Raw genomic sequence first — 20499 nt, 5'->3', positions numbered from 1 at the left:
TTACTAGTAGTCCAAAACATTAGATTCTCCCACCTTCCATGGAATCAAAAAGTATCGGATTATGTTATTGCTGTTGAAAATAAAGGGAATTGAATGGTGTATTAGCATTTGGTTTCATTTGTGAATGAATTTTTAATAAAAATGTGGCTATAAATATGGCATTAATATTTAGAGTTAAAATGTTTCTGAGAACAAATTTCAGCAATTCACCTTTATAACACTCATAAATTTACCCTAATACATTTTTCTGGACAGTGCCAATATTTAGATTTTTTTAAATACAAGCAGATTTCTTATGAATGATAACTAAATTGCATTTACAGTTATTATTAAAAATCACACATAATAAAAAGTTTATCTTATTTTTCTTTTCTGAGTTGTCCTATATGTAATATGTTTTTAAAGTTGACTGTTTTCTGTGTTATTCCTATAAATTTTCTATAAAAATATATTAAATTACCCCCAAAATATGTTAGAGTGTTTAAAATGTTTCAAGTATTTGAACCAGTGGGCTGGAACTAGAGCTCTTACCTCATTTTTCTTGGAGTGAAAAGTATAATCTTATAGCAATTTACCCTGAATGAAAAAAAATTGGACTGACTTTCAGAGATAGGAAAATATTTATTTTATTCCTTAACCATGTAATAAAGTTCTAGGAACTTTGTATATGTTATTTAATTTCTATAATAAACTCAAGGAAAGTTTAGGTGTTAGTTTAATTTCATAAAGAATAAAATTAAAATCTCTGTGAAGTTAATTGACTTGCCTAAGATCCCACAGCTAATAAGGGACTGGGATTCAAACAAATCTGAGAGTCCAAAGCCTATGCTATATATCCATTATATTCCCTTTTTGGTTATATTTGAAAAGCTTTTATCTCTCAACTGAAGTACTAGAATTGCCTCTTAACTGGTCATCTTGCTTCTCCTGCAAATCTCTTTCCCATTATTCATAGAGAAGTCTTTCCAAATACAAATATTGATGTTATAAATTTTTCCTCCACTTCTTTACATTCACTTAAACCTTTAGCTTAAATTGCCTGTAAGGTTAAAGACAAAAATCATCAACAATGGCCTACAAAGTTTGTCTTGTTTTTTCCCCTTCCTCTTTCTGTAGCCTCATCTTTTGCTTCACCCTCTCACTTTGTTTGCCCAAGCCACACTGGTATTCTTCTTTGTGCTGGAATATGGCATGCTTTCTCCTGCCAAAGGACTTTTGCCATCTCTTTCTCCTGTCTGGAATATTCTTACCTCCCTTCAGGCATTGCATTCCTGCTCATCCTTCAAACTCAGCCTGATTGACATTTCTACCCTTACTCCCTAGACAAGGGCAGATATTCTTAATGTACACTCTAATTGTACCATGTACTGCTGTTAAAGTACAGTACTTGACTATACTGCTTTAAAATTCTCATTTTTTGTATATTCTTCAATTAATACTTTTCTACTGTACTGTAAATTCTGTGAGCATAGGAACCCTTGTCTCTCCAGTACCCAGTCTGGGGCATGGCTTTCAGAAGATATGCAAAGATTATTTTTCTTCATATTCACATATGTATGATATGAGCCATGCTGTATGGTATTGTACTGTATTTCATTTCACCTGTATTTCTTTAATAATTTAATATTAGTATCGTAGGGGATAATCACTAAGCAGTTTTGTTTTTGAAACATCATCTTTGAAGAATTTTGCTAAAGCTTTGCTAACCTTGACTATTACTATTTAGCAGGAGAAAACTGCTTTATGCCTGACTGGTTTGAAGCCAAGCTTGTTGCCTTGATGGTTGTGTTGGCTGTGGATGTAGAAGAAATGAAGAATCAGTATAGGTAAGTGTTTCTAAATTTGAAAAGGAAGTTTTGTTTGTTTGTTTTTAAAAAGAAAGACTGTTTAGATTTATGGTATATATTCAGATTTTTTGATGATTGGTATAGAGTTGATAACAAGAGATTAATAGAAGAAACTAGAACATTGGCAATATACTAAAGAAATTTCTTAAATTAACAATAAGGGCATTTAAGTCCTTTTAGATTTATAAACTGTTAAATTAGAAAAGGTAAAAAAAATTATTACAGTAATCACTGGTTTATATGAGTATTAGAAAAAATGGGTTGTAAGATCGTAGATTTGACTTCTTTCTAAAATGTGTAATCAGAAATATGGTAGTTAAATAAAACAGTCTCATATTTTGAGAATGTGAACAAACCAGTTCTCACAAGGTTATAATTATTGTGGAAAGGTCATTTGGTGGTATATTTGCATGATATACAGTTAATTTGATTTACATCATCACTCTTCTAGAATAAAGGTGTGTGGTACTAAAGTTGACTATATTCGCTTTTCATAAATCCTTGGTTGTATTTCTTTATTTCTTTGTATTTTTTTATTAACATATCTTCTTTCCTTGACTAGCATGCCTTTTTTTTTGGTATTACAGAAGCAGGTTCTTACTATTTTATTTTGCACACACACAAAAAAAAGGATGTAGGATTTCTTTAATACTTGTGCCTAGAGTTGAGTATAGAATGTTCTTCCTTGTGCTTTCTTCTCTAGTGAATTGCTACACTCACTGAAAAAGAATAGACTGGAAGGTTAGTAAGAGGATTGAAAGATCAGCACTGATATATGCTGGGTGTTTTAATCCATCCAAAAGAGTAGTTTTGTCTCACTGAGTCTATTAGCTTGTCAAGTCCATAAATTGTAGAAAGAAAATTATTTCTTTATGCCTTTGAAATGATTGATTTGGCCATGTCTTTTTAACATCTAGTGGAAAGCGGAGAATACATGTATTAAGGATATTCTTAGAACCTCTTCTGGATGCTCTTATGAAGTTTGGTACAAATGCCTACATACCTTTGCTGAAAACTGACAGATGCCTCCAGTTGCTGATGAAGTTGCTGCACACTTGCTTGTTGAAAGGTTCTGGTACCCAGAATGGTGAGGATAAATAGTTTCTGCTGATTTCTTGCTTGGTATATCATTGGTATCTAGAGTAAGAGAAATGCTGACCTTTTAAAAATAAAATGACAACTTCATTCATTCAGCAGACATCTTACCATGTCATGGAATTCACTAAAATTTACTTAATTTTAGGAAACCACTATGGATTTTGTGAAGGAGTCTTTAAAATGTATATGAAATCTGCGTAGCTTAAATCAACAGATGCTTAAATTGACAGTCCTTAGCACATTTGATTGCTAAAACCATAGGCAGTTTCTTCAAGTGTAATATAACTAATCCTAAACTATTCTGTGGCTTTTTGTCTTGATGCTTCAGTTAAGTTGTGATAGGCATCCCTCTAGTTACTGTAATAATAAGACAGACATTCCTCAGCTTGTTTACAGTAATTAAGATATCTTGACTAATATTCCTAAAGTAAGACCCTAAATATCGCTATACTTTAAGTATCTAACTGTTACACTGTGTCTCCTGTCAAAAGAGTTTGACCATTCTTCTTGAGAGGCGTATAGCTTACTCTTATAGTACCATAGTTTGCAATATTTTTTACATCTTCGGTTGTATTAGTTTACAGGATATGCTTTGAAATTATAGTAGTATTTAGCTGTGGCTCCATTAATGAGATATGTATTTAGTATAGGAAGTAAGAAAACTTTTAGAACAGTTACTAGTTCACCTGTGAGGGCTCTTTACCTTTCCATTAAGAGCATATTAATATACATTTTACGTTGTGCAACGTTTAAATCCTTGTACTCAAAAATTCCCCAAATAGACTTAATTTGTAGGATTTGAACCATAATTCATGTTAACAGTAACCTTTTGTAAGCTCTTTAACTCCTTAAGGGCATAAATTTGGATTTATTTAACATTTCTTGAGTACTTTTTATTAGGCAGTTCTTTATTAGCTCAACACTTTGAAGTGCAGGATTTTTTTCACATATGCCTTTTTAAATATCGTAATATTTGATAGAAACAAAAGAATGTGTACTAGTTGTATATAGTTTGTGATGCAAAATAAACACCCAGAACTCACCATCCAACCAAAGAATGTATCTACCTATTTTGATTTATATCTTTATCACTTTTATGCTCTTTAGAAAATTATTTTACCACATATATAGATATTCGTAAACAATGTAGTTTTCCTGCTTTTGAGCTTTATAAGAAGTGTTATTTTACTGTAAGCAGTTTTTTATAATTTTTTCACTAAATGTGTGTCTAAGATTCATTTATGTCCTTTTTTTTAAAGTTCACTATTTTCACTCTTGTATAATCTTCTGTTGTATGGTGATATCACAATTTATCCATTCTTCTGTTCCTGAATATTTGAGTTACACTCAGTTTTTTTACATTATATGTAGTGTTACTATGAACACTTGTCTCCTGGTACTTGTATCTTAGTCTCTCTAGGATACGTACTGAGGAATGAACAGTTGCTGGTTCTCAGCATATGTGCTATATAAGATCATGCAAAAATGTTTTTCTAGGTAGTTGTGTACTCATTTTATGTGTTCTTCATACATTATCTGTTCTTATATTACCAAGGCATATGGTAGGTGCTAAAGAAACACCTATTGAATTTTGATAGCAGTTGACTTCCATATAATCAGTACTTTAATTTTAAATAGATCTTAATTCTGAAAGGATTTCTTTGAGTTGGGAAGAAGGAAAATAGTTACTTACATTTTATAGATAAGTAAATAGTCTAGGAATTAATTAACAGTACCAGTGTCAATGAACAAGTTAATGGTGGGGTCAGAAATGTCCAAGTTTATTTATTATCAGTGAATGATATTGAGCTCTAGCAGTTTGGTATTTTCTTGGGAAACTTTGACTTTTGGGGGCTTTAAAAAATGTTGAGGTCATTTAATTTTCTATATTTTATTATAGAAATTTTAGAATATACACAAAAATAGATTCAAGTTTTGACTTTGATAGTGTTAAGATGTTCAATAGAACTAGTGAGGGTATATCTTGCTTTGTTCCTGATCTTAGGGAAGGAGCATCCTTCTTTCACCATTAAATATGATGTTGGCTGGTAAGGTTTTTTGTAGATGCTTTTCATCAGGTTGAAGAAGTTCTCCTCTATCCTACTTTGCTGAGAGTTTGTCAGGAATGATCGTGAATTTTGTCAAATGCTTTTCTCCATTAGTTGATATGATCAGGTGTTTTTTTATTGCATACCCATATGTCACTGATTGATTTTCAAATATTGAACAGATGTCATGTAGATGTGTGATATAGTGTCTTTTTTTTGTATATTGCTGGATTCTATTTGCTTATATTTTGTTGCAGAGTTTTAAGTTTATATTCATGAGTGATAATAGCCTGTAAATTTTTTTTTGTACTGTCTTTATCTGGTTTGGATATCAAGAAAACTCACAAGTATGTGGAGATTAAAATGTACTCTTGGGTGTACAGGTGGTGCAGTGGTAGAATACTCACCTTTTTTATGTGGGAGACCAGGTTCGATTCCTGGACCATGTACCCCCCCCCCCAAAAAAAAAATGTACCCTTAAACAATCAATGGGTTGAAAAAGAAAACAGAAATGAAATGGGAATATTTTGAGAATGAAAATGGAAATACAACATAACAAAACATATGGATGCAGCAAAGGCAGTGCCAAGAGGGAAATTTATAGGTCTAAAAGCTTACATTAAAAAAGAAGAAACAGGGTGCATGAGTGGTTCAGTGGTAGAATGCCTGCCTGCCATGCAGGAGACCCAGGTTTGTTTCCTGGCCCACGCACCACTCCCCCCCACCAACAAAAAGTTTTTTTTAAAGAAACACTTCAAATCAGAGACTTAATCTCAAAACTGGAAGAACTAGAAAAGGAGTAGCAAACTAAACCAAAAGCAAGCAGAAGGAAGGAAATAACAAAGATTAGAGATGAGTGAAGTAGAGAACACAGCAATAGTATTAACAAACCCAAAAGTTTGTTTCTTTGAAAAGATTAATAAAATCGACTAACCTTTAGCTAGACTGATAAAAGAGAAGGGACACAAATAACAAAAATAAAAATTAAAGGAGGGGCATTACTACCAACCCTGCTGAATTAAACTACTAGTGTAAGAGGTTAGTATGAACTGCACCCTATAAATTAAAAAACATAAATGAGATGAACAAATTCTTAGAAAAATGCAAACTACCTACCCTGACTCAAGAAATAGATTATCTCAACAAACCAACTACTGTGAAGAGATTTAATAAATAATCAAAAACTTCCCAACAAAGGAAACCCCAGGACCAGTTGGCTTCACATGGAAATTTTACCAAGCATTCCAAGAAGGCTTAACTCCAGTTCTGTTCTAACTCTTCCAAAAAATTAAACAGGAAGGGACAATCAGTAATTTACTCTACAAGGTCAACACCTCCCTCATACCAAACTCAGATAAGATACCACAAGAAAAGAAAGCTATGGGCCAATATCTCTTATGAATATAGATGTAGAAACTCTCAGTAAAATAATAGCAGACTGAATGCAACACCTATTAAAAGAATTCTACACCATGATCAGGTGGGATTTATCCCTGGTATGTAACAGTGGTTCAGCATAAGAAAATCAGTTAATATACTACATTAAGAAAATGAAGGAGAAAAGCCCACCTGATTATCTCAGTTGATAAAGAAGAGGCATTTGGCAAAATCTTCTTCTTGATAAAAACACTTAGAAAACTAGGAATAGGAAGAAACTTCCTCAACATGATAAAGGGCATATATGAAAAACCCATAGCTAACATCCCATTTAATGGTGAAAGACTAAAAATACCTTTCCGTCCAAGATCACAAGTAAGACAGGGAAGCCAGTTGTCACCACGTTAGTTCAATAATGTATTAGGAGTTCTCATCAGGGCAGTTAGGCAAGAAGAAGAAACCAAAGCCATTCAAATTGAAAAGGATGAGGTTATACTCTCCCTATTTGCAGATGACTTTGTCCTAAATACAGAAAATACTGAAAAATCCACAACAAAGCTCCTAGAGCTAACAAATGAATTCAACAAAGTGGTGGGATGCAAGAGCAACACCCAAAAGTCTGAAGTGTTTGTATACATGAGCAATAAACGATTGGAAGAATAAATCAAGGAAAAAATTCTATTTACAGTTGCAACTAAAAGAATCAAATATCTAGGTATAAATCTAACCAAGGATGTAAAGAACTTGTAGAAAGAAAACTACAAATCATTGTTAAAAGAAATCAGAGAACTAAATAAGTGGAAACACATTTCATGTTCATGGATTGGAAGCCTAAATATTGTCAAGATGTCAGTTCTACCCAAGGTAGTTCACAAATTCAATATAATCCTGGTAAAATTCTGACAGTCTTCTTTGCAAAAACAGAAAAGCCGATCATCAAGTTTATTTGGAAGGGAAGGGGCCCAGAAGAACCAAAGCCATCTTGAAAAAGAAGAATGAAATCGGAGACTCAGACTTAACCAGTTTTAAAACTTATTACAAAACCCTGTAATCAAAGCAGCATGGAACTGGCACAAGTATAAACATATAAACCAATTGAATAAAATTGAGAGCTCAGAAATCTACCTTCACATTTATGGCCAACTGATTTTTGACAAGGAGACAATTGGTAAAAGAATAGTCTCTTTAACAAATGGTGCTGGGAAAACTGGATTTCTAGTTACAAAATAAGGAAGGTAGACCCCACATCACACCTTACACAAAAATCAACTCAACATAAATCATAGATCTAAATATAAAAGCCAAAACTTTCAAACTCCTAGGGTGGGCCACAGTGGCTCAGCAGGCAGAGTTCCTGCCGGCCATTCCGGAGACCTGGGTTCAAGTCCCAGTTCCCGCTCATGCAAAAACAACAAAAACAACTCTCAGACTCCTAGAAGAAAACATGGGGAAGCGTCTCCAGGGTCTTGTGTAAGGCAGTGGGTTCTTAGATTTTTATACCCAAAGCACAAGCGACAATAGAAAAAATAGATAAATGGGACTTCATCAAAAATTGAAAATTTCTGTGCCTCAAAAGACTTCATCATGATAGTAAAATGACAGACTTACACAATGGTAAACATATTTGGAAACCACTTATCATTTAAAGGTTTAATATCCAGAATATATAAAGACATCTTTTAACTTAACAGATAACCAACACAATTTAAAAATAGGCAATAGACTTTAATAGACATCTCTCCAAGAAAGATATACAAATGGCCAAGAAGCACATGAAAAGATGCTCAGCATAAATAGCCATCAGGGAAATGCAAATCAAAGTACAAGTGAGATGTTTCACACCATTAGAATGGCCTCTTATAAAACATTGGAAAATTAAAGTGTAGGAGAGGATGTGGAGAAATAGGAATGCTCACTCATTGCTGGTGGGAATATAAAATGGTGCAGCCACTATGAAAGACAATTTGGTGGTTCCTCAGAAGTTAAGTATAGAATTACCATATGACCAAGCAATCCTACTACTAGGTTTATGCCCGAAAGAATTCAAAGTAGAAAGTCAGATATTTCTACATGATGTTCATAATGGCATTATTTACAGTTGCTAAAAGGTGGAGGGAACCCAAGTATCCATCACCCGATAATGAATGGATGAACAAAATTGTGGTATTACCTACAATAGAATATTATTCAACCGTAAAAAGTAATGAAGCTCTGATATATGCAACAGCTTGAATCATGTTGAGTGAAATAAGCCAGACACAGGAGGATATATATTGTATGATTTCATTGATATGAAATAGGTAGAATAAGCAAACTCATAGAGTCAGAATCTAGAATACAGGTTACCAGGGGATAGATAAGAAGAGCAAGTTAAGGCTTAAAATGTATGGAGTTTCTGTTTGATACATTGGACAGATTTTGCAGTCGATGGTGGTGATGGTAGCACACCATTGTGAAGCAGTTAATAATAGTACTTAAAGTATATCGCAGTGTGGCGCTAAAAGGGGAAATGTTAAGTTACAAATATGTTAATAAAATAGAAATTTTTAAATCATGCTCCTCTTGCTTCTAGCCTAAGTGGTTTACCATGAGAACTCCACAGTCAATTTTAATTCCTTTTCCCCTGCAGGTCGTGCGTTGTTTTTCTCTGCTTTCAAGATTTTTCCTTTGTCTTTAGTTTTAAATTTTAGTTTTAAAATTTAATCAAATTTAAGCAATTTGATTATGATGTGTCTGGGCATGGATTTTTTTTTTTTTTGCCTGTTCTCATTGGAATTCCCTGAACTTCTTGAATCTGGAAGTTGTCCTACAAAATTTGACAAGTTTTCAGCCATTTTTTATTTAAATATTTTTTCATACCAATTTTTCTTCTCTCTTTCTGGGATTCTGATGACATGACTATTAGATATTTTTGTTATCCCACAGGTCTCGGGCTTTGTTCAGTTTTTTTTTCAATAATATTTCTCTTTGTTGTTGAGATTGCATAATTTTTATTGATCTATCTTTAAGTTAACCAACTGTTTCCTCTTTCTTATTGATATCATCCAAGGAATTTTTAAATTTCAGTTATTGTGCTTGTCAGTTATTCAGTCTTTATTTTGTTCTTTTGTATATCTTCTCTTTCTTTGAAGACACATTCTATTTTTTCCATTTGTTTCAAGCCTGTTGTTATTTGTAACATTTTTATAATAGCTGCTTTAAACTCTTTGTCACATTATTCCAATATTTTGTCATCTCACAGTTGTCATCTATTGTTTGTCTTTTCCCATGTGAGCTGAGATGTTCCTGGTTTTTATATGCCAAGTAATTTTGGATTATGTCCTAGATATTTTGAATATTATGCTATAAGACTGTGTATATTGTGGAGAATGTTGATGTTTCTGTAGCAAGCTGTTGCCCTGGTTAAGTTCAGGCTCATATTCCAAGCTAGCTTCTGTGGGTATTGGTTCCTGTCTTAGTTTCCCAACTATTAAAACAAGTACCATAGAGTGACTTGGCTTAAGCTATGAGACTTCATTGGTTCATGATTTTGAGGCTAGGAGAAATCTAAGATTGGGGCATTGACAAGGTGATGCTTTGTTCCTGTAGACCAGGGTGTTTTGGTGCTGGCTGCTGCTTGTTGTTGGTGTTCCTTGGCTTTCTGTCGCATGATGATGTCTTCTTCTCTTCTGGGTTCTGTTGGCTTCCAGCTTCTTGCTTCCCCCATGACCTTTTCTTCATAAAGTCTCCAGGATTGGGATTAAGGTCCAACCTCATTCACTTGGGCTACACCTCAACTTAAAATAATGTCTTCCAAAGGTCCTATTTACAATAGGTTCACAAACACAGGAATGCATTAAGATTAAAAATATGTTCTTTTCTGAGGTGCATAATTTAACTGGCAGATATCCATGATGAATTTTGTAGCCAAATCCTTTGCGGTGATATTTGGACTTATTTCATTGTGTTCTATCTAGTGTGCATTCTGGGACCTGGGCAGTTTTATCTCTTCTATTTTTGCCCTGGTTAAATTCAGGCTCATATTCCAAGTAAGTTTCTGAAAGTCTTTGGTATACTAATTAGGATCAGGTCCACAGGTGAGCAGCTGGGTATGGGGTACAAGTGCAGAAGTTCATAAACAACTTTTTGTCATTTCCAAGAACTCCTGCTTTTTTTGCAGTCTCCTCAGTACTTGGTATCTCCTTCTCTGGGGCTTTACTTTTTTTTTCAATTAATAAAACCAGTCAATATACAATATGAGCATTCTTTTTTTTTTTCATCACATAGTTGTATATTCATCATCATTTCTTAAACATTTGCATCAATTCAGAAAAAGAAATAAAAAGAAAATAGAAAAAAATTCATACATACCATACCCCTTACCCCTCCCTTTCTTTGATCACTAGCATTTCAATCTACTAAATTTATTTTACCATTCATTTCCCTATTATTTATTTATTTTTAATCCATATGTTTTACTCATCTGTCTATAAGGTAGATAAAAGGAGCATCAAACACTAGGTTTTCACAATCACACAGTCACATTGTGGAAGCTATACCATTATACAATCATCTTCAAGAAACATGGCTACTGGAACACAGCTCTACATTTTCAGGCAGTTCCCTCCAGCCTCTCTGTTACACCTTAACTAAAAGGTGATATCTATTTAATGTGTAAGAATAACCTCCATAACCTCTTGACTCTGCAATCTCTCAGCCATTGAAACTTTATTTTGTCTCATTTATCTCTTCCCCCTTTCGTTCGAGAAGGTTTTCTCAATTCCTTGATGCCGAGTCCCAGCTCATTCTAGGGTTTCTGTCCCATGTTGCCAGGAAGGTCCGCACCCCTGGGAGTCATGTCGCATGTAGAGAGGGGTAGGGTGGTGAGTTTGCTTGTCATGTTGGCTGAGAGAGAGATGCCACATCTGAGCAACTAAAGAGGTTCTCTCAGGGGTGACTCTTGGGCCTAATTTTAAGTAGGCTTAGCCTATCCTTTGTGGGATTAAGTTTCATATGAACAAGCCCCAAGATTGGGAGTTTAGCCTATTGCTTTGACTTTCACCACTGCTTGTTAGAATATCAAGAATTCTCCACTTGGGGAAGTTGAATTTTCCACCTTTCTCACAATTCTCCCAAGGGGACTTTGCAAATACTTTTTTATTCACAGTTCACATCCTTCTGGGATTTATCGAGGTATCACTCTGGACACTCAAGGTTCTGTGCACTTATGGTGTTCAATTAAGCAGTCCACATAAGTTATATTAGGAGATGCACTAGTCAAAATATAAATTTGGACCAAATAAATATTTTTTGCTTTAGTCTCACACATAAAGTTTTAAAATATTAATTACCATTGATTTTCAACACCCTGCATTACTGACGTTCCTTTGTTCTTCCTCATGCAAAACATTTTAAAATTTGTACATTTAGTAACTATCATTATGTACTCTAGGCATTCCTAGATTATACCATCTCAGTCTTTATCATTTATCTTTCCTTCTGATTTCATTTTTGTCCCCAGGCCTCCTCCCTCTATCATTCTCATATTCAGCTTCATTCAGTGTTCTAACATTATTGTATTACAGTTAGGTAGTACTGTGCTATCCATTTCTACATTTTTACAATCAGTCCTCTGGCACAATCTTGTATCCCTTCAGCTCCAGTTACCCAGTATCTACCCTATTTCTATCTCCTGATGGTCTCTCTGTTACCAACTGAAATTCTCCAAGTTCATTCACTAATGTTAGTTCATATCAGTGAGACCATACAGAATTTGTCCTTTTGTTTCTGGCTAATCTCAGTCAGCATAATGATGGACCTTAAGTTCCATCCATGTTGTTACATACTTGATAACTTTATTCTGTCTTACAGCTGCATAATATCCCATCATATGTATATACCACAGCTTGTTTAGCCACTCGTCTAAACAAGATGGACATTTTGGCTGTTTACGTCTCTTGGCGAATGTAAATAATGCTGTTATAAACATTGGTGTGCAAATGTCCATTTGGTCCTTGCCCTCATGTCCTCTGAGTAGATACCTAGCAATGGTATTGCCGGGTCACATGGCAATTCTATACTTAGCTTCCTGAGGAACCGCCAAACTGCCTTCCACAGCGGTTGTACCATTTGACATTTCCTACCAACAGTGGATAAGTGTGCTTCCTTCTCTACATCCTCTCCAGCACTTGTCATTTTCTGTTTTATTGATAACAGCCATTCTGGTGGGTATGAGATGATATCACATTATGGTTTTGATTTGCATTTCCCTAATAGCCAGGGAAGTTGAGCATCTTTTCATGTGCCTTTTGGCCATTTGTATTTTCTCTTCTGAGAAGTGTCTGTTCATGTCTTTTGCCCATTTTGTAATTGGGTTGTCTGTCTTTTTGTTGTTGAGTTGAACAGTCTCTTTCTACATTCTGGATACTAGACCTTTATCTGATATATCATTTCCAAATATTATCTCCCATTGTGTAGACTGTCTTTTAACTTTCTTGACGAAGTTCTTGATGCACAAAAAGTGTTTAATTTTGAAGAGTTCCCATTTCTTTCTTTCTTCAATGCTTGTGCTTTGGGTGTAAGGTCTAGGAAACTGCCTCCTATTATAAGATATTTCCCTACATTTTCTTCTAACAGTTTTATGCTCTTAGATCTAATGTTTAGGTCTTTGATCCATTTTAAGTTAATTTTTGTATAGGGTGTGAGGTATGGATCCTCTTTCATTCTTTTGCATATGTATATCCAGTTCTGTAGGCACCATTTATTGAAGAGACTGTTCTGTCCCAGGTGAGTTGGCTTGACTGCCTTATCAAAGATCAAATGTCCATAGATGAGAGGGTCTATATCTGACCACTCTATTCGATTCCATTGGTCAGTATATCTATCATTATGCCAGTACCATGCTAATTGACCACTGTAGCTTTTTAATACACCTTAAAGGTAGGTAGCATGAGACCTCTGAATTCATTTTCCTTTCTCAGGATACTTTTAGCTATTCGGGGCACCCTGCCCTTCCAGATGAATTTGGTTATTGGTTTTTCTGTTTCTGAAAAGTAAGTTTTTTGGATTTTAATTGGTATTGCATTGACTCTGTAAATCAATTTAGGTAGAACTGACATCTTAACTGTATTTAGTCTTCCAATCCATGAACATGATATGCCCTTCCATTTATTTACACCTTCTGTGATTTCTTTTAACAATTTCTTATAGTTTTCTCCATATAAGTCTTTTGTCTCTCTAGTTAAATTTATTGCTAAGTATTTTATTCTTTTGGTTGCAGTTGTAAATGGAATGTTTTTCATGATTTCCCCCTCAGATCATTCATTACTAGTGTATAGAAGTGCTACAGATTTTTGAGTGTTGATTTTGTAACCTGCCACCTTGCTGTACTCATTTTTTAACTCTAGTAGTTTTGCTGTGGATTTTTCGGAGTTATCGACGTATAGTATCATATCATCTGCAAACAGTGAGAGTTTTACTTCTTCTTTTCCAATTTCGATGCCTTGTATTTCTTTTTCTTGTCTAATTGTTCTGGCTAGAATTTCCAATACAAAGTTAAATAACAGTGGTAACTGTTGCATCCTCTCTTTTCTTTTTGTCAACCTTGCTAAGGGTCCATCAATCTTACTGATTTTCTCATAGAACCAGCTTCTAGTTTTGTTGATTTTCTCGATTGTTTCCATGTTCTCAGTTTCATTTATTTCTGCTCTAATCTTCATTATTTCTTTCTTTTTGCTGGCTTTGGGGTTAGTTTACTGTTTTTCTCTACTTCTTCCAAGTGGATAGTTAATTCCTTGATTTTTGCTCTCTTCTTTTTTGATATAATCATTTAGGGCAATAAATTTCCCTCTTAGTACTGCCTTTGCTGCGTCCCATATATTTTTATGTGTTGTGTTTTCATTTTCATTTGCCTCAAGATATTTACTGAATTCTCTTATAGTTTCTTCCTTGACCCACTGGTTGTTTAAGAGTGTGTTGTTAATTCTCCATATATTTGTGAGTTTTCTGTCTCTCTTCCTATTATTGATTTCCAGCTTCATTGCTTTATGATCTGAGAAAGTGTTTAGTATGATTTTAATCTTTTTAAATTGATTGACTTGCTTTGTGACCCAGCATATGGTCTATACTTGAGAATGATCCAGGAGCACTTGAGAAAAAGGTATATGCTGCTGTTCTGGGGTGTAATGTTCTATAAATGTCTGTGAAGTCGAGCTCATTTATTGTATTATTCAAATTCTCTGTTTCTTTATTGATCCTCTGTCTAGATATTCTGCCCATTGATGAGAGTGGGGAATTGAAGTCTCCAACTATTATGGTAGATGTGTCTATTTCTCTTTTCAGTGTTCTCAGTGTTTGCCTCATGTATTTTGGAGCATTCTGGCTCAGTGCATAAATATTTATGATTGTTATGTCTTTTTGTTGAATTGTTCCTTTTATTAATACATAGTGTCCTTCTTTGTCTCTTTTAACTGTTTTACATTTGAAGTCCAACTTGTTGGACATTAGTATAGCTACTCCTGCTCTTTTTTGATTGTTATTTGCATGAAATATCTTTTCCCAACCTTCCACTTTCAAACTATGTTTATCCTTGGGTCTAAGATGTGTTTCCTTAGATAACATATAGATGGGCCCTGTTTTTTAATCCATTCTGCCAGTCTATGTCTTTTGATTGGGGAGTTTAATCCATTAGCATTTAGTGTTCTTACTATATGGGCAGTACTGCATTTTGCCTTTTGGATTTTATATGTCATATCTAATTTTTCTTCTCTTTACCTTTACTGATAGTCTTTATTTCTACACTCTTCTCCACACCTCTCTCTCCTGTCTGTTCCTATCTGTCTCTAGTGCTCCCTTTAGTATGTCTTGCAGCCGGTCTCTTGGTCACAAATTGTCTCAGTGATTTTTTGTCTGAAAATGTTTTCATTTCCCCCTCATTTTTGAAGGACGATTTTGCTGGATGTAGAATTCTTGGTTGGCAGTTTTTCTCTTCTAGCAATTTAAATATATCATACCACTATCTTCTCACCTCCATGATTTCTGCTGAGAAATGTGCGCATAGTCTTATTGGGCTTCCCTTGTATGTGATGGATTGCTTTTCTCTTGATGCTTTCAAGATTCTCTCGTTCTCTTTGACAGCTGACGTTCTGATTGGTAAGGGTCTTGGAGTATGTCTATTTGGGTCTATTCTCTTTGGGGTATGCTGCACTTCTTGTATCTGTAATTTTAAGTCTTTCATAAGAGTTGGGAAATTTTCAGTGATAATTTCCTCCATTAGTTTTTCTCCTCCTTTTCCCTTCTCTTCTCCTTCTGGGATACCCACAACACGTATATTCGTGCGCTTCATATTGCCATTCAGTTCCCTGAGCCCCTGCTCATATTTTTCCACTCTTTTCCCTCTATTTTCTTTTGCTCATCGGATTTCGGATGTTCGGTCCTCTAGTTCACTAATCCTATCTTCTGCTTCTTGAAATCTGACAATGTAGGTTACCATTGTTTTTTTCATCTCTTCTACCTGTGCCTTTATTCCCATAAGTTCTCTTGATTTGTTTTTTCAGACTTTTGATTTCTTCTTTTTGTTCATTCCTTGCCTTCTTTATATCCTCCCTCAGTTCACTGATTTGATTTTTGAGGAGGTTTTCCATGTCTTTTTGAACATTCTGAATTGTTTCAACTCCTATATCTCATTTGAATTATTGGTTTGTTCCTTTGACTGGGCCATATCTTCAGTTTCAATGGATACCTTAAAGCTGATAATTCTTTGCCCCAGTGCATTGCTTTTGGACTGTTTTTTTTTTTTTACATTCATTTAGCTGTCTGCAAACTGCTTCTGCATGTAGAGCAACTTCTGGAATGGCAATCTAGAGGTGAGGGTCCTGATTCAGTCCTTCAGACTGCCACCATATAGATTGGCACAGACATACAAGCATGCTGATATGCACCTAGGGATTACTGTGGATTTCAGGATTGAGACCTGGGACCTGCACTGAGAGCTCAGGCCAGCTCCATACAAAGTTCAAGAGGGTCTAATGGTAGTAGAGGGGCCTTTTTAAGATAAGTTGCCTTTTTCTCCATTCGATTTGTGCAGTTACTGCTGCCCTTTAACCGTTTTCTGGAGCTCTGAGAAAATTGGCTTTCACAATTTTTGCTAGTTGTTTATAGCAACCATGGTAGAATAGTACCTTGGAGTGTCTCACGTCACCATTTTGGTCCTTTGTTGCCCACTTTTGTGATTGCTTCTGTATCTGATTCCAATCTTCAGGAGGACCCAAGGGAGAACAAATTACTTAATCCACTGTTCAGTGTTACTTCAAATGCTGGACTTCTTCCTGAATCCATGTGCTGCTTTTTACTTTTAAGAGTTCTCAACTGGCTTCTCCATCTCTTTTGTCCAGCTACATTTAGTGAGAGGATGGTGTGTTCCTCTTCCATCTTACCTAGAACAGGAACTCCTAACTGATTTTAGTGAGTAGTTACAGATTCCTGAAGGTATTAATGATTATTATATTTTTGGAATTAATTTTTGGCTAAGTGATTTACCCATGCACTTAATATAGTTTTATTTTTACTAGACTATCTGGTATATTTTGTACCAAAGAGCTTATTTCTGTTTTAGCAGCATGATTTTTTTTTCCTCTGCAGATGAAGTGTTTACTCTTCTTCAGAATTTCGTAATGTCTACTACTGAGAGCGTTTCTGAATTCATTCTCAGACGACTTACTATGAATGAGCTAAGTAGTGTAAGTATTCATTGGAGAAGCTTTTCATCGATATTTAGGTGATTACTGACTGATAAGCACTGTATTAACATGAAAAGAAAAATTATTTTAACGTGTTAGTTCCTTGAGACAGCCTTAAGAAGCAAGAAGGCATAGCAAAAAGGCGTTCATTTAGGTTATTTTTTTAAGTCTTTGTATCTAAAAGATAAAATAATACTACGTTTTCCAATTTAGAATATTGGCACCTAGGTACCAATTCCATCTGCTTTCATTAACTGTGACCTTGGACAAGTTATGATCTGAGCTTTAATCTCCTTTTCTGTAAAATGGAGATAACAGCATTGATTTACCAAAGTTTGGGGAATTTCAAATGACATAATATATAGGCTTAAGAACAATAGATCTGATGTATCGAGGATGTATCCATTCCCCCTCTCTGTGCTGGCCATATCATTAATTACTTCAGGACATCTGAGAAAAATTAACAAAGCTTTCTCTGTTTCTTGAAGGGTATTTCAGAACACTAAAGAAATGCCTATTATTAATTTTTTTGTGGTTGAAATCAGTAGTAAACAAGTAGTGGCCATAATTATTACTACTATACCAAGATGCACCCTATGGCACATAGAAGGCACTTAATTTGTTAATTTATCAGCAACCACTATATACCAGGCATTTTGCCAGGTGCTAGGATATAATGCAGATAGAAGATAAAATTTAAAGGGCTTGGAACACATGAACACAGGGGGTGAGAGTGATGGAGGATTTCTAAGTTTTTGGCCTGAGAAACTGGTTGGTTGGTGGTACATTAATTGAGAAAGGAAACACTTAGGAAGAACACAGAGAATCTCACAGGAATCAAATAACGGGTTCAGTTTTGAATAAGGCAAATTATTACCAACATGATATCACTGCGTTAGAAAGGGATGTAAATAGTTGTCTTTGCAGTGTGGGGTGGGCTCCACCCACCACTGCCTGATCTCTTATATCACAGAGAAATCAGACTGGAATTCCCTCAGTTTTTAACGATTAAATACATAAACTTAACCTATACATTTACCCACCCCTGTGAATCCATTCTCTCTTCATTCTCTCTGCTATAAAATATAAGGCAATCTGGATTCCATCCTCTTCTGTCTTCTTGAGGACTTTATACTATTGATTATACTCTTTCTTGTGTTTTCAACCTTTCATTTTCTGCTGAATTCTTTTGTGGGCATTTAAACATATTTAAGAGTTTCTCATTTTAAAAGAAACCTCTTTGAAGTCTATGTCCTTTCTAGTACCCTATTCCCTTCTCTTTATAAGTTAATCTATGAACAGATTCCTTATCCTCATTTTAATTTGGCTTCTACCTCCATCATCATACAGAAATGATTCTCTCTAAATTGTTGTAACTACTCTGTCCTAAACCTAAAGGATACTTTTCAAACAGTATTTTTCTTGACTTTTTGACTCTTGATCACTTCTTTTTTGAAATACTGTCTCTCTTTAACATCTATGACATGATATTCTCCTGGTTTTTCTCCCATCTTTCTGATTATTACTTTCATTTCTCTTGAATGTTCATTCTTTTATATCTTGACTATTGTAGTTTCCTGGGCTGCTCTTGCAAATACTATAAATAGATTGGCTTAAACAATGGGAATTTATTAACTCTTGGTTTTGAGGTTAAGAGAAAGTCCAAATCAAGACGTCATAAAGGCCATGCTTCTTTCCCGGAGACTGGTGTCCTTGGTCCTTGGCTCCTCTGTCACATGGCAGTGCACATGATAGTCTCTGCTGGCATCTCCATTCTCACCAGGTCCCATTGAATTTCAGCTTTTGTTTCCTATAGCTTTCTTGCTATCTGTCTGAATTTCATTCCTGCAGAGGATGCTAGTAATAAGATTAAGATCCATCCTGATTGGACTGGGCCATACCCGAACTGAAGTAACTTCATGAAAAGGTCCTATTTACAATGGGTTCACACCCACAGGAATGGATTAAGTTCAAGAGCATGTTTTTCTGGGGTACATACAGCTCCAGACCACCACATAGACTTCATATTTGGAGCTTTGAAAATCTTGGCTCGTTTTATCTCATTCTCTCCTCTCCCTAGGTGATTTCATCCATGTCCATAACTTCAGTTCTGTCATTGACGCCCACATTTCTGTATACACCTCAGACTTCTCTTCTGAGATTAAGACCCTGTATTCTAATTGTTATTTGATTACTCAAATAGAATTTCTTACATTTATCTCAAACTTTTCCTTATTCAAAACTGAACCCGTTATTTGATTCCTGTGAGATTCTCTGTGTTCTTCCTAAGTGTTTCCTTTCTCAATTAATGTACCACCAACCAACCAGTTTCTCAGGCCAAAAACTTAGAAATCCTCCATCACTCTCACCCCCTGTGTTCATGTGTTCCAAGCCCTTTAAATTTTATCTTCTATCTGCATTATATCCTAGCACCTGGCAAAATGCCTGGTATATAGTGGTTGCTGATAAATTAACGAATTAAGTGCCTTCTATGTGCCATAGGGTGCATCTTGGTATAGTAGTAATAATTATGGCCACTACTTGTTAGCTCATTTACTATACCTTCTAAAATCACTTAATTCTTTGAAAAATGCTGTGATAGATAGATGTTATTATTCCCATTTTATGGATGAAGAATCTGAGGCCTAAAGAAGTTAGCCTGTTAGCTCACAAAGCTGGTGAGTCATAGAACTGGATTGAACCCACTTCTGCCTGGATTTATTAATAAAAAAAGACCTGTTTTAATTATGTCCCTTCTACTTAGTAGCTTTGAGACATTGGGAAGTTATTTAACTTCTCTGGATTTTAGTCTTCTTATTAGGAAACTGGGACAGTAATCTTTGTGATAGTCAAATATTATAAATTGCCCCCCAAAAAGGAAAGTGGTGATTGCTGTAATTGTTATTGCTATTAATTATGTGACAGTAATGGGATACAGGAATTAGTAGAACATAATTGGCAGAAACTGTGTTCTCTTTAGGTAGGAAGAAGGTTGAATAAACTATGATGTGTTATAGTTGTGTTTAAAGCAAATTCACTGTGTAATTCAGAGATGGAAGTCCTTAGCTCTGCATGGGAGATTATGGAAGTTTTCTTGGAGGAGATGTCTTAAATATCGTTTTAGTACATTTAAATAAACTAACTTATTTCCTACCTGAACTCTCAGAGCTTTGTGGAAATCATGTATTCTGTGTATACCCTTAAATATTTTAATATTTGTCTCAGGTTTCAGATCTGGATCGTTGCCATTTATACCTGATGATATTAACTGAGCTTATAAATCTTCATTTGAAGGTTGGGTGGAAAAGGGGTAACCCCATTTGGAGAGTTATCTCTCCTTTGAGAAATGCATCCATTCGTCATCTTCAGGACATGGGGAGCGGACAGGTAATCAACTTTGATTCAGGGTTTTAT

The 20499-nt window shown here is 35.0% G+C and overlaps 1 protein-coding gene across 3 annotated transcripts in view; it reads left to right on the top strand.

Annotated features, from left to right (window-relative positions):
* Positions 1–20499, top strand: part of TARBP1 (tRNA guanosine 2 -O-methyltransferase TARBP1) — a 116373-nt gene that overhangs the window by 39320 nt on the left and 56554 nt on the right. For all 3 annotated transcript variants that reach the window (XM_077168365.1, XM_077168366.1, XM_077168367.1), the window contains exons 11-14: positions 1727–1826; positions 2765–2934; positions 16988–17085; positions 20311–20472. In XM_077168365.1, the coding sequence (XP_077024480.1) occupies positions 1727–1826; positions 2765–2934; positions 16988–17085; positions 20311–20472 (530 nt within the window). The remainder of the gene's footprint in view (positions 1–1726; positions 1827–2764; positions 2935–16987; positions 17086–20310; positions 20473–20499) is intronic.

This window comes from Tamandua tetradactyla, chromosome 7, assembly GCF_023851605.1.
Source record: "Tamandua tetradactyla isolate mTamTet1 chromosome 7, mTamTet1.pri, whole genome shotgun sequence".
Classification (NCBI taxonomy): Eukaryota; Metazoa; Chordata; class Mammalia; order Pilosa; family Myrmecophagidae; genus Tamandua; species Tamandua tetradactyla.
The sequence above is the reverse complement of the archived record's forward strand: the minus strand, read 5'-3'. Positions and strand labels throughout refer to the sequence as shown.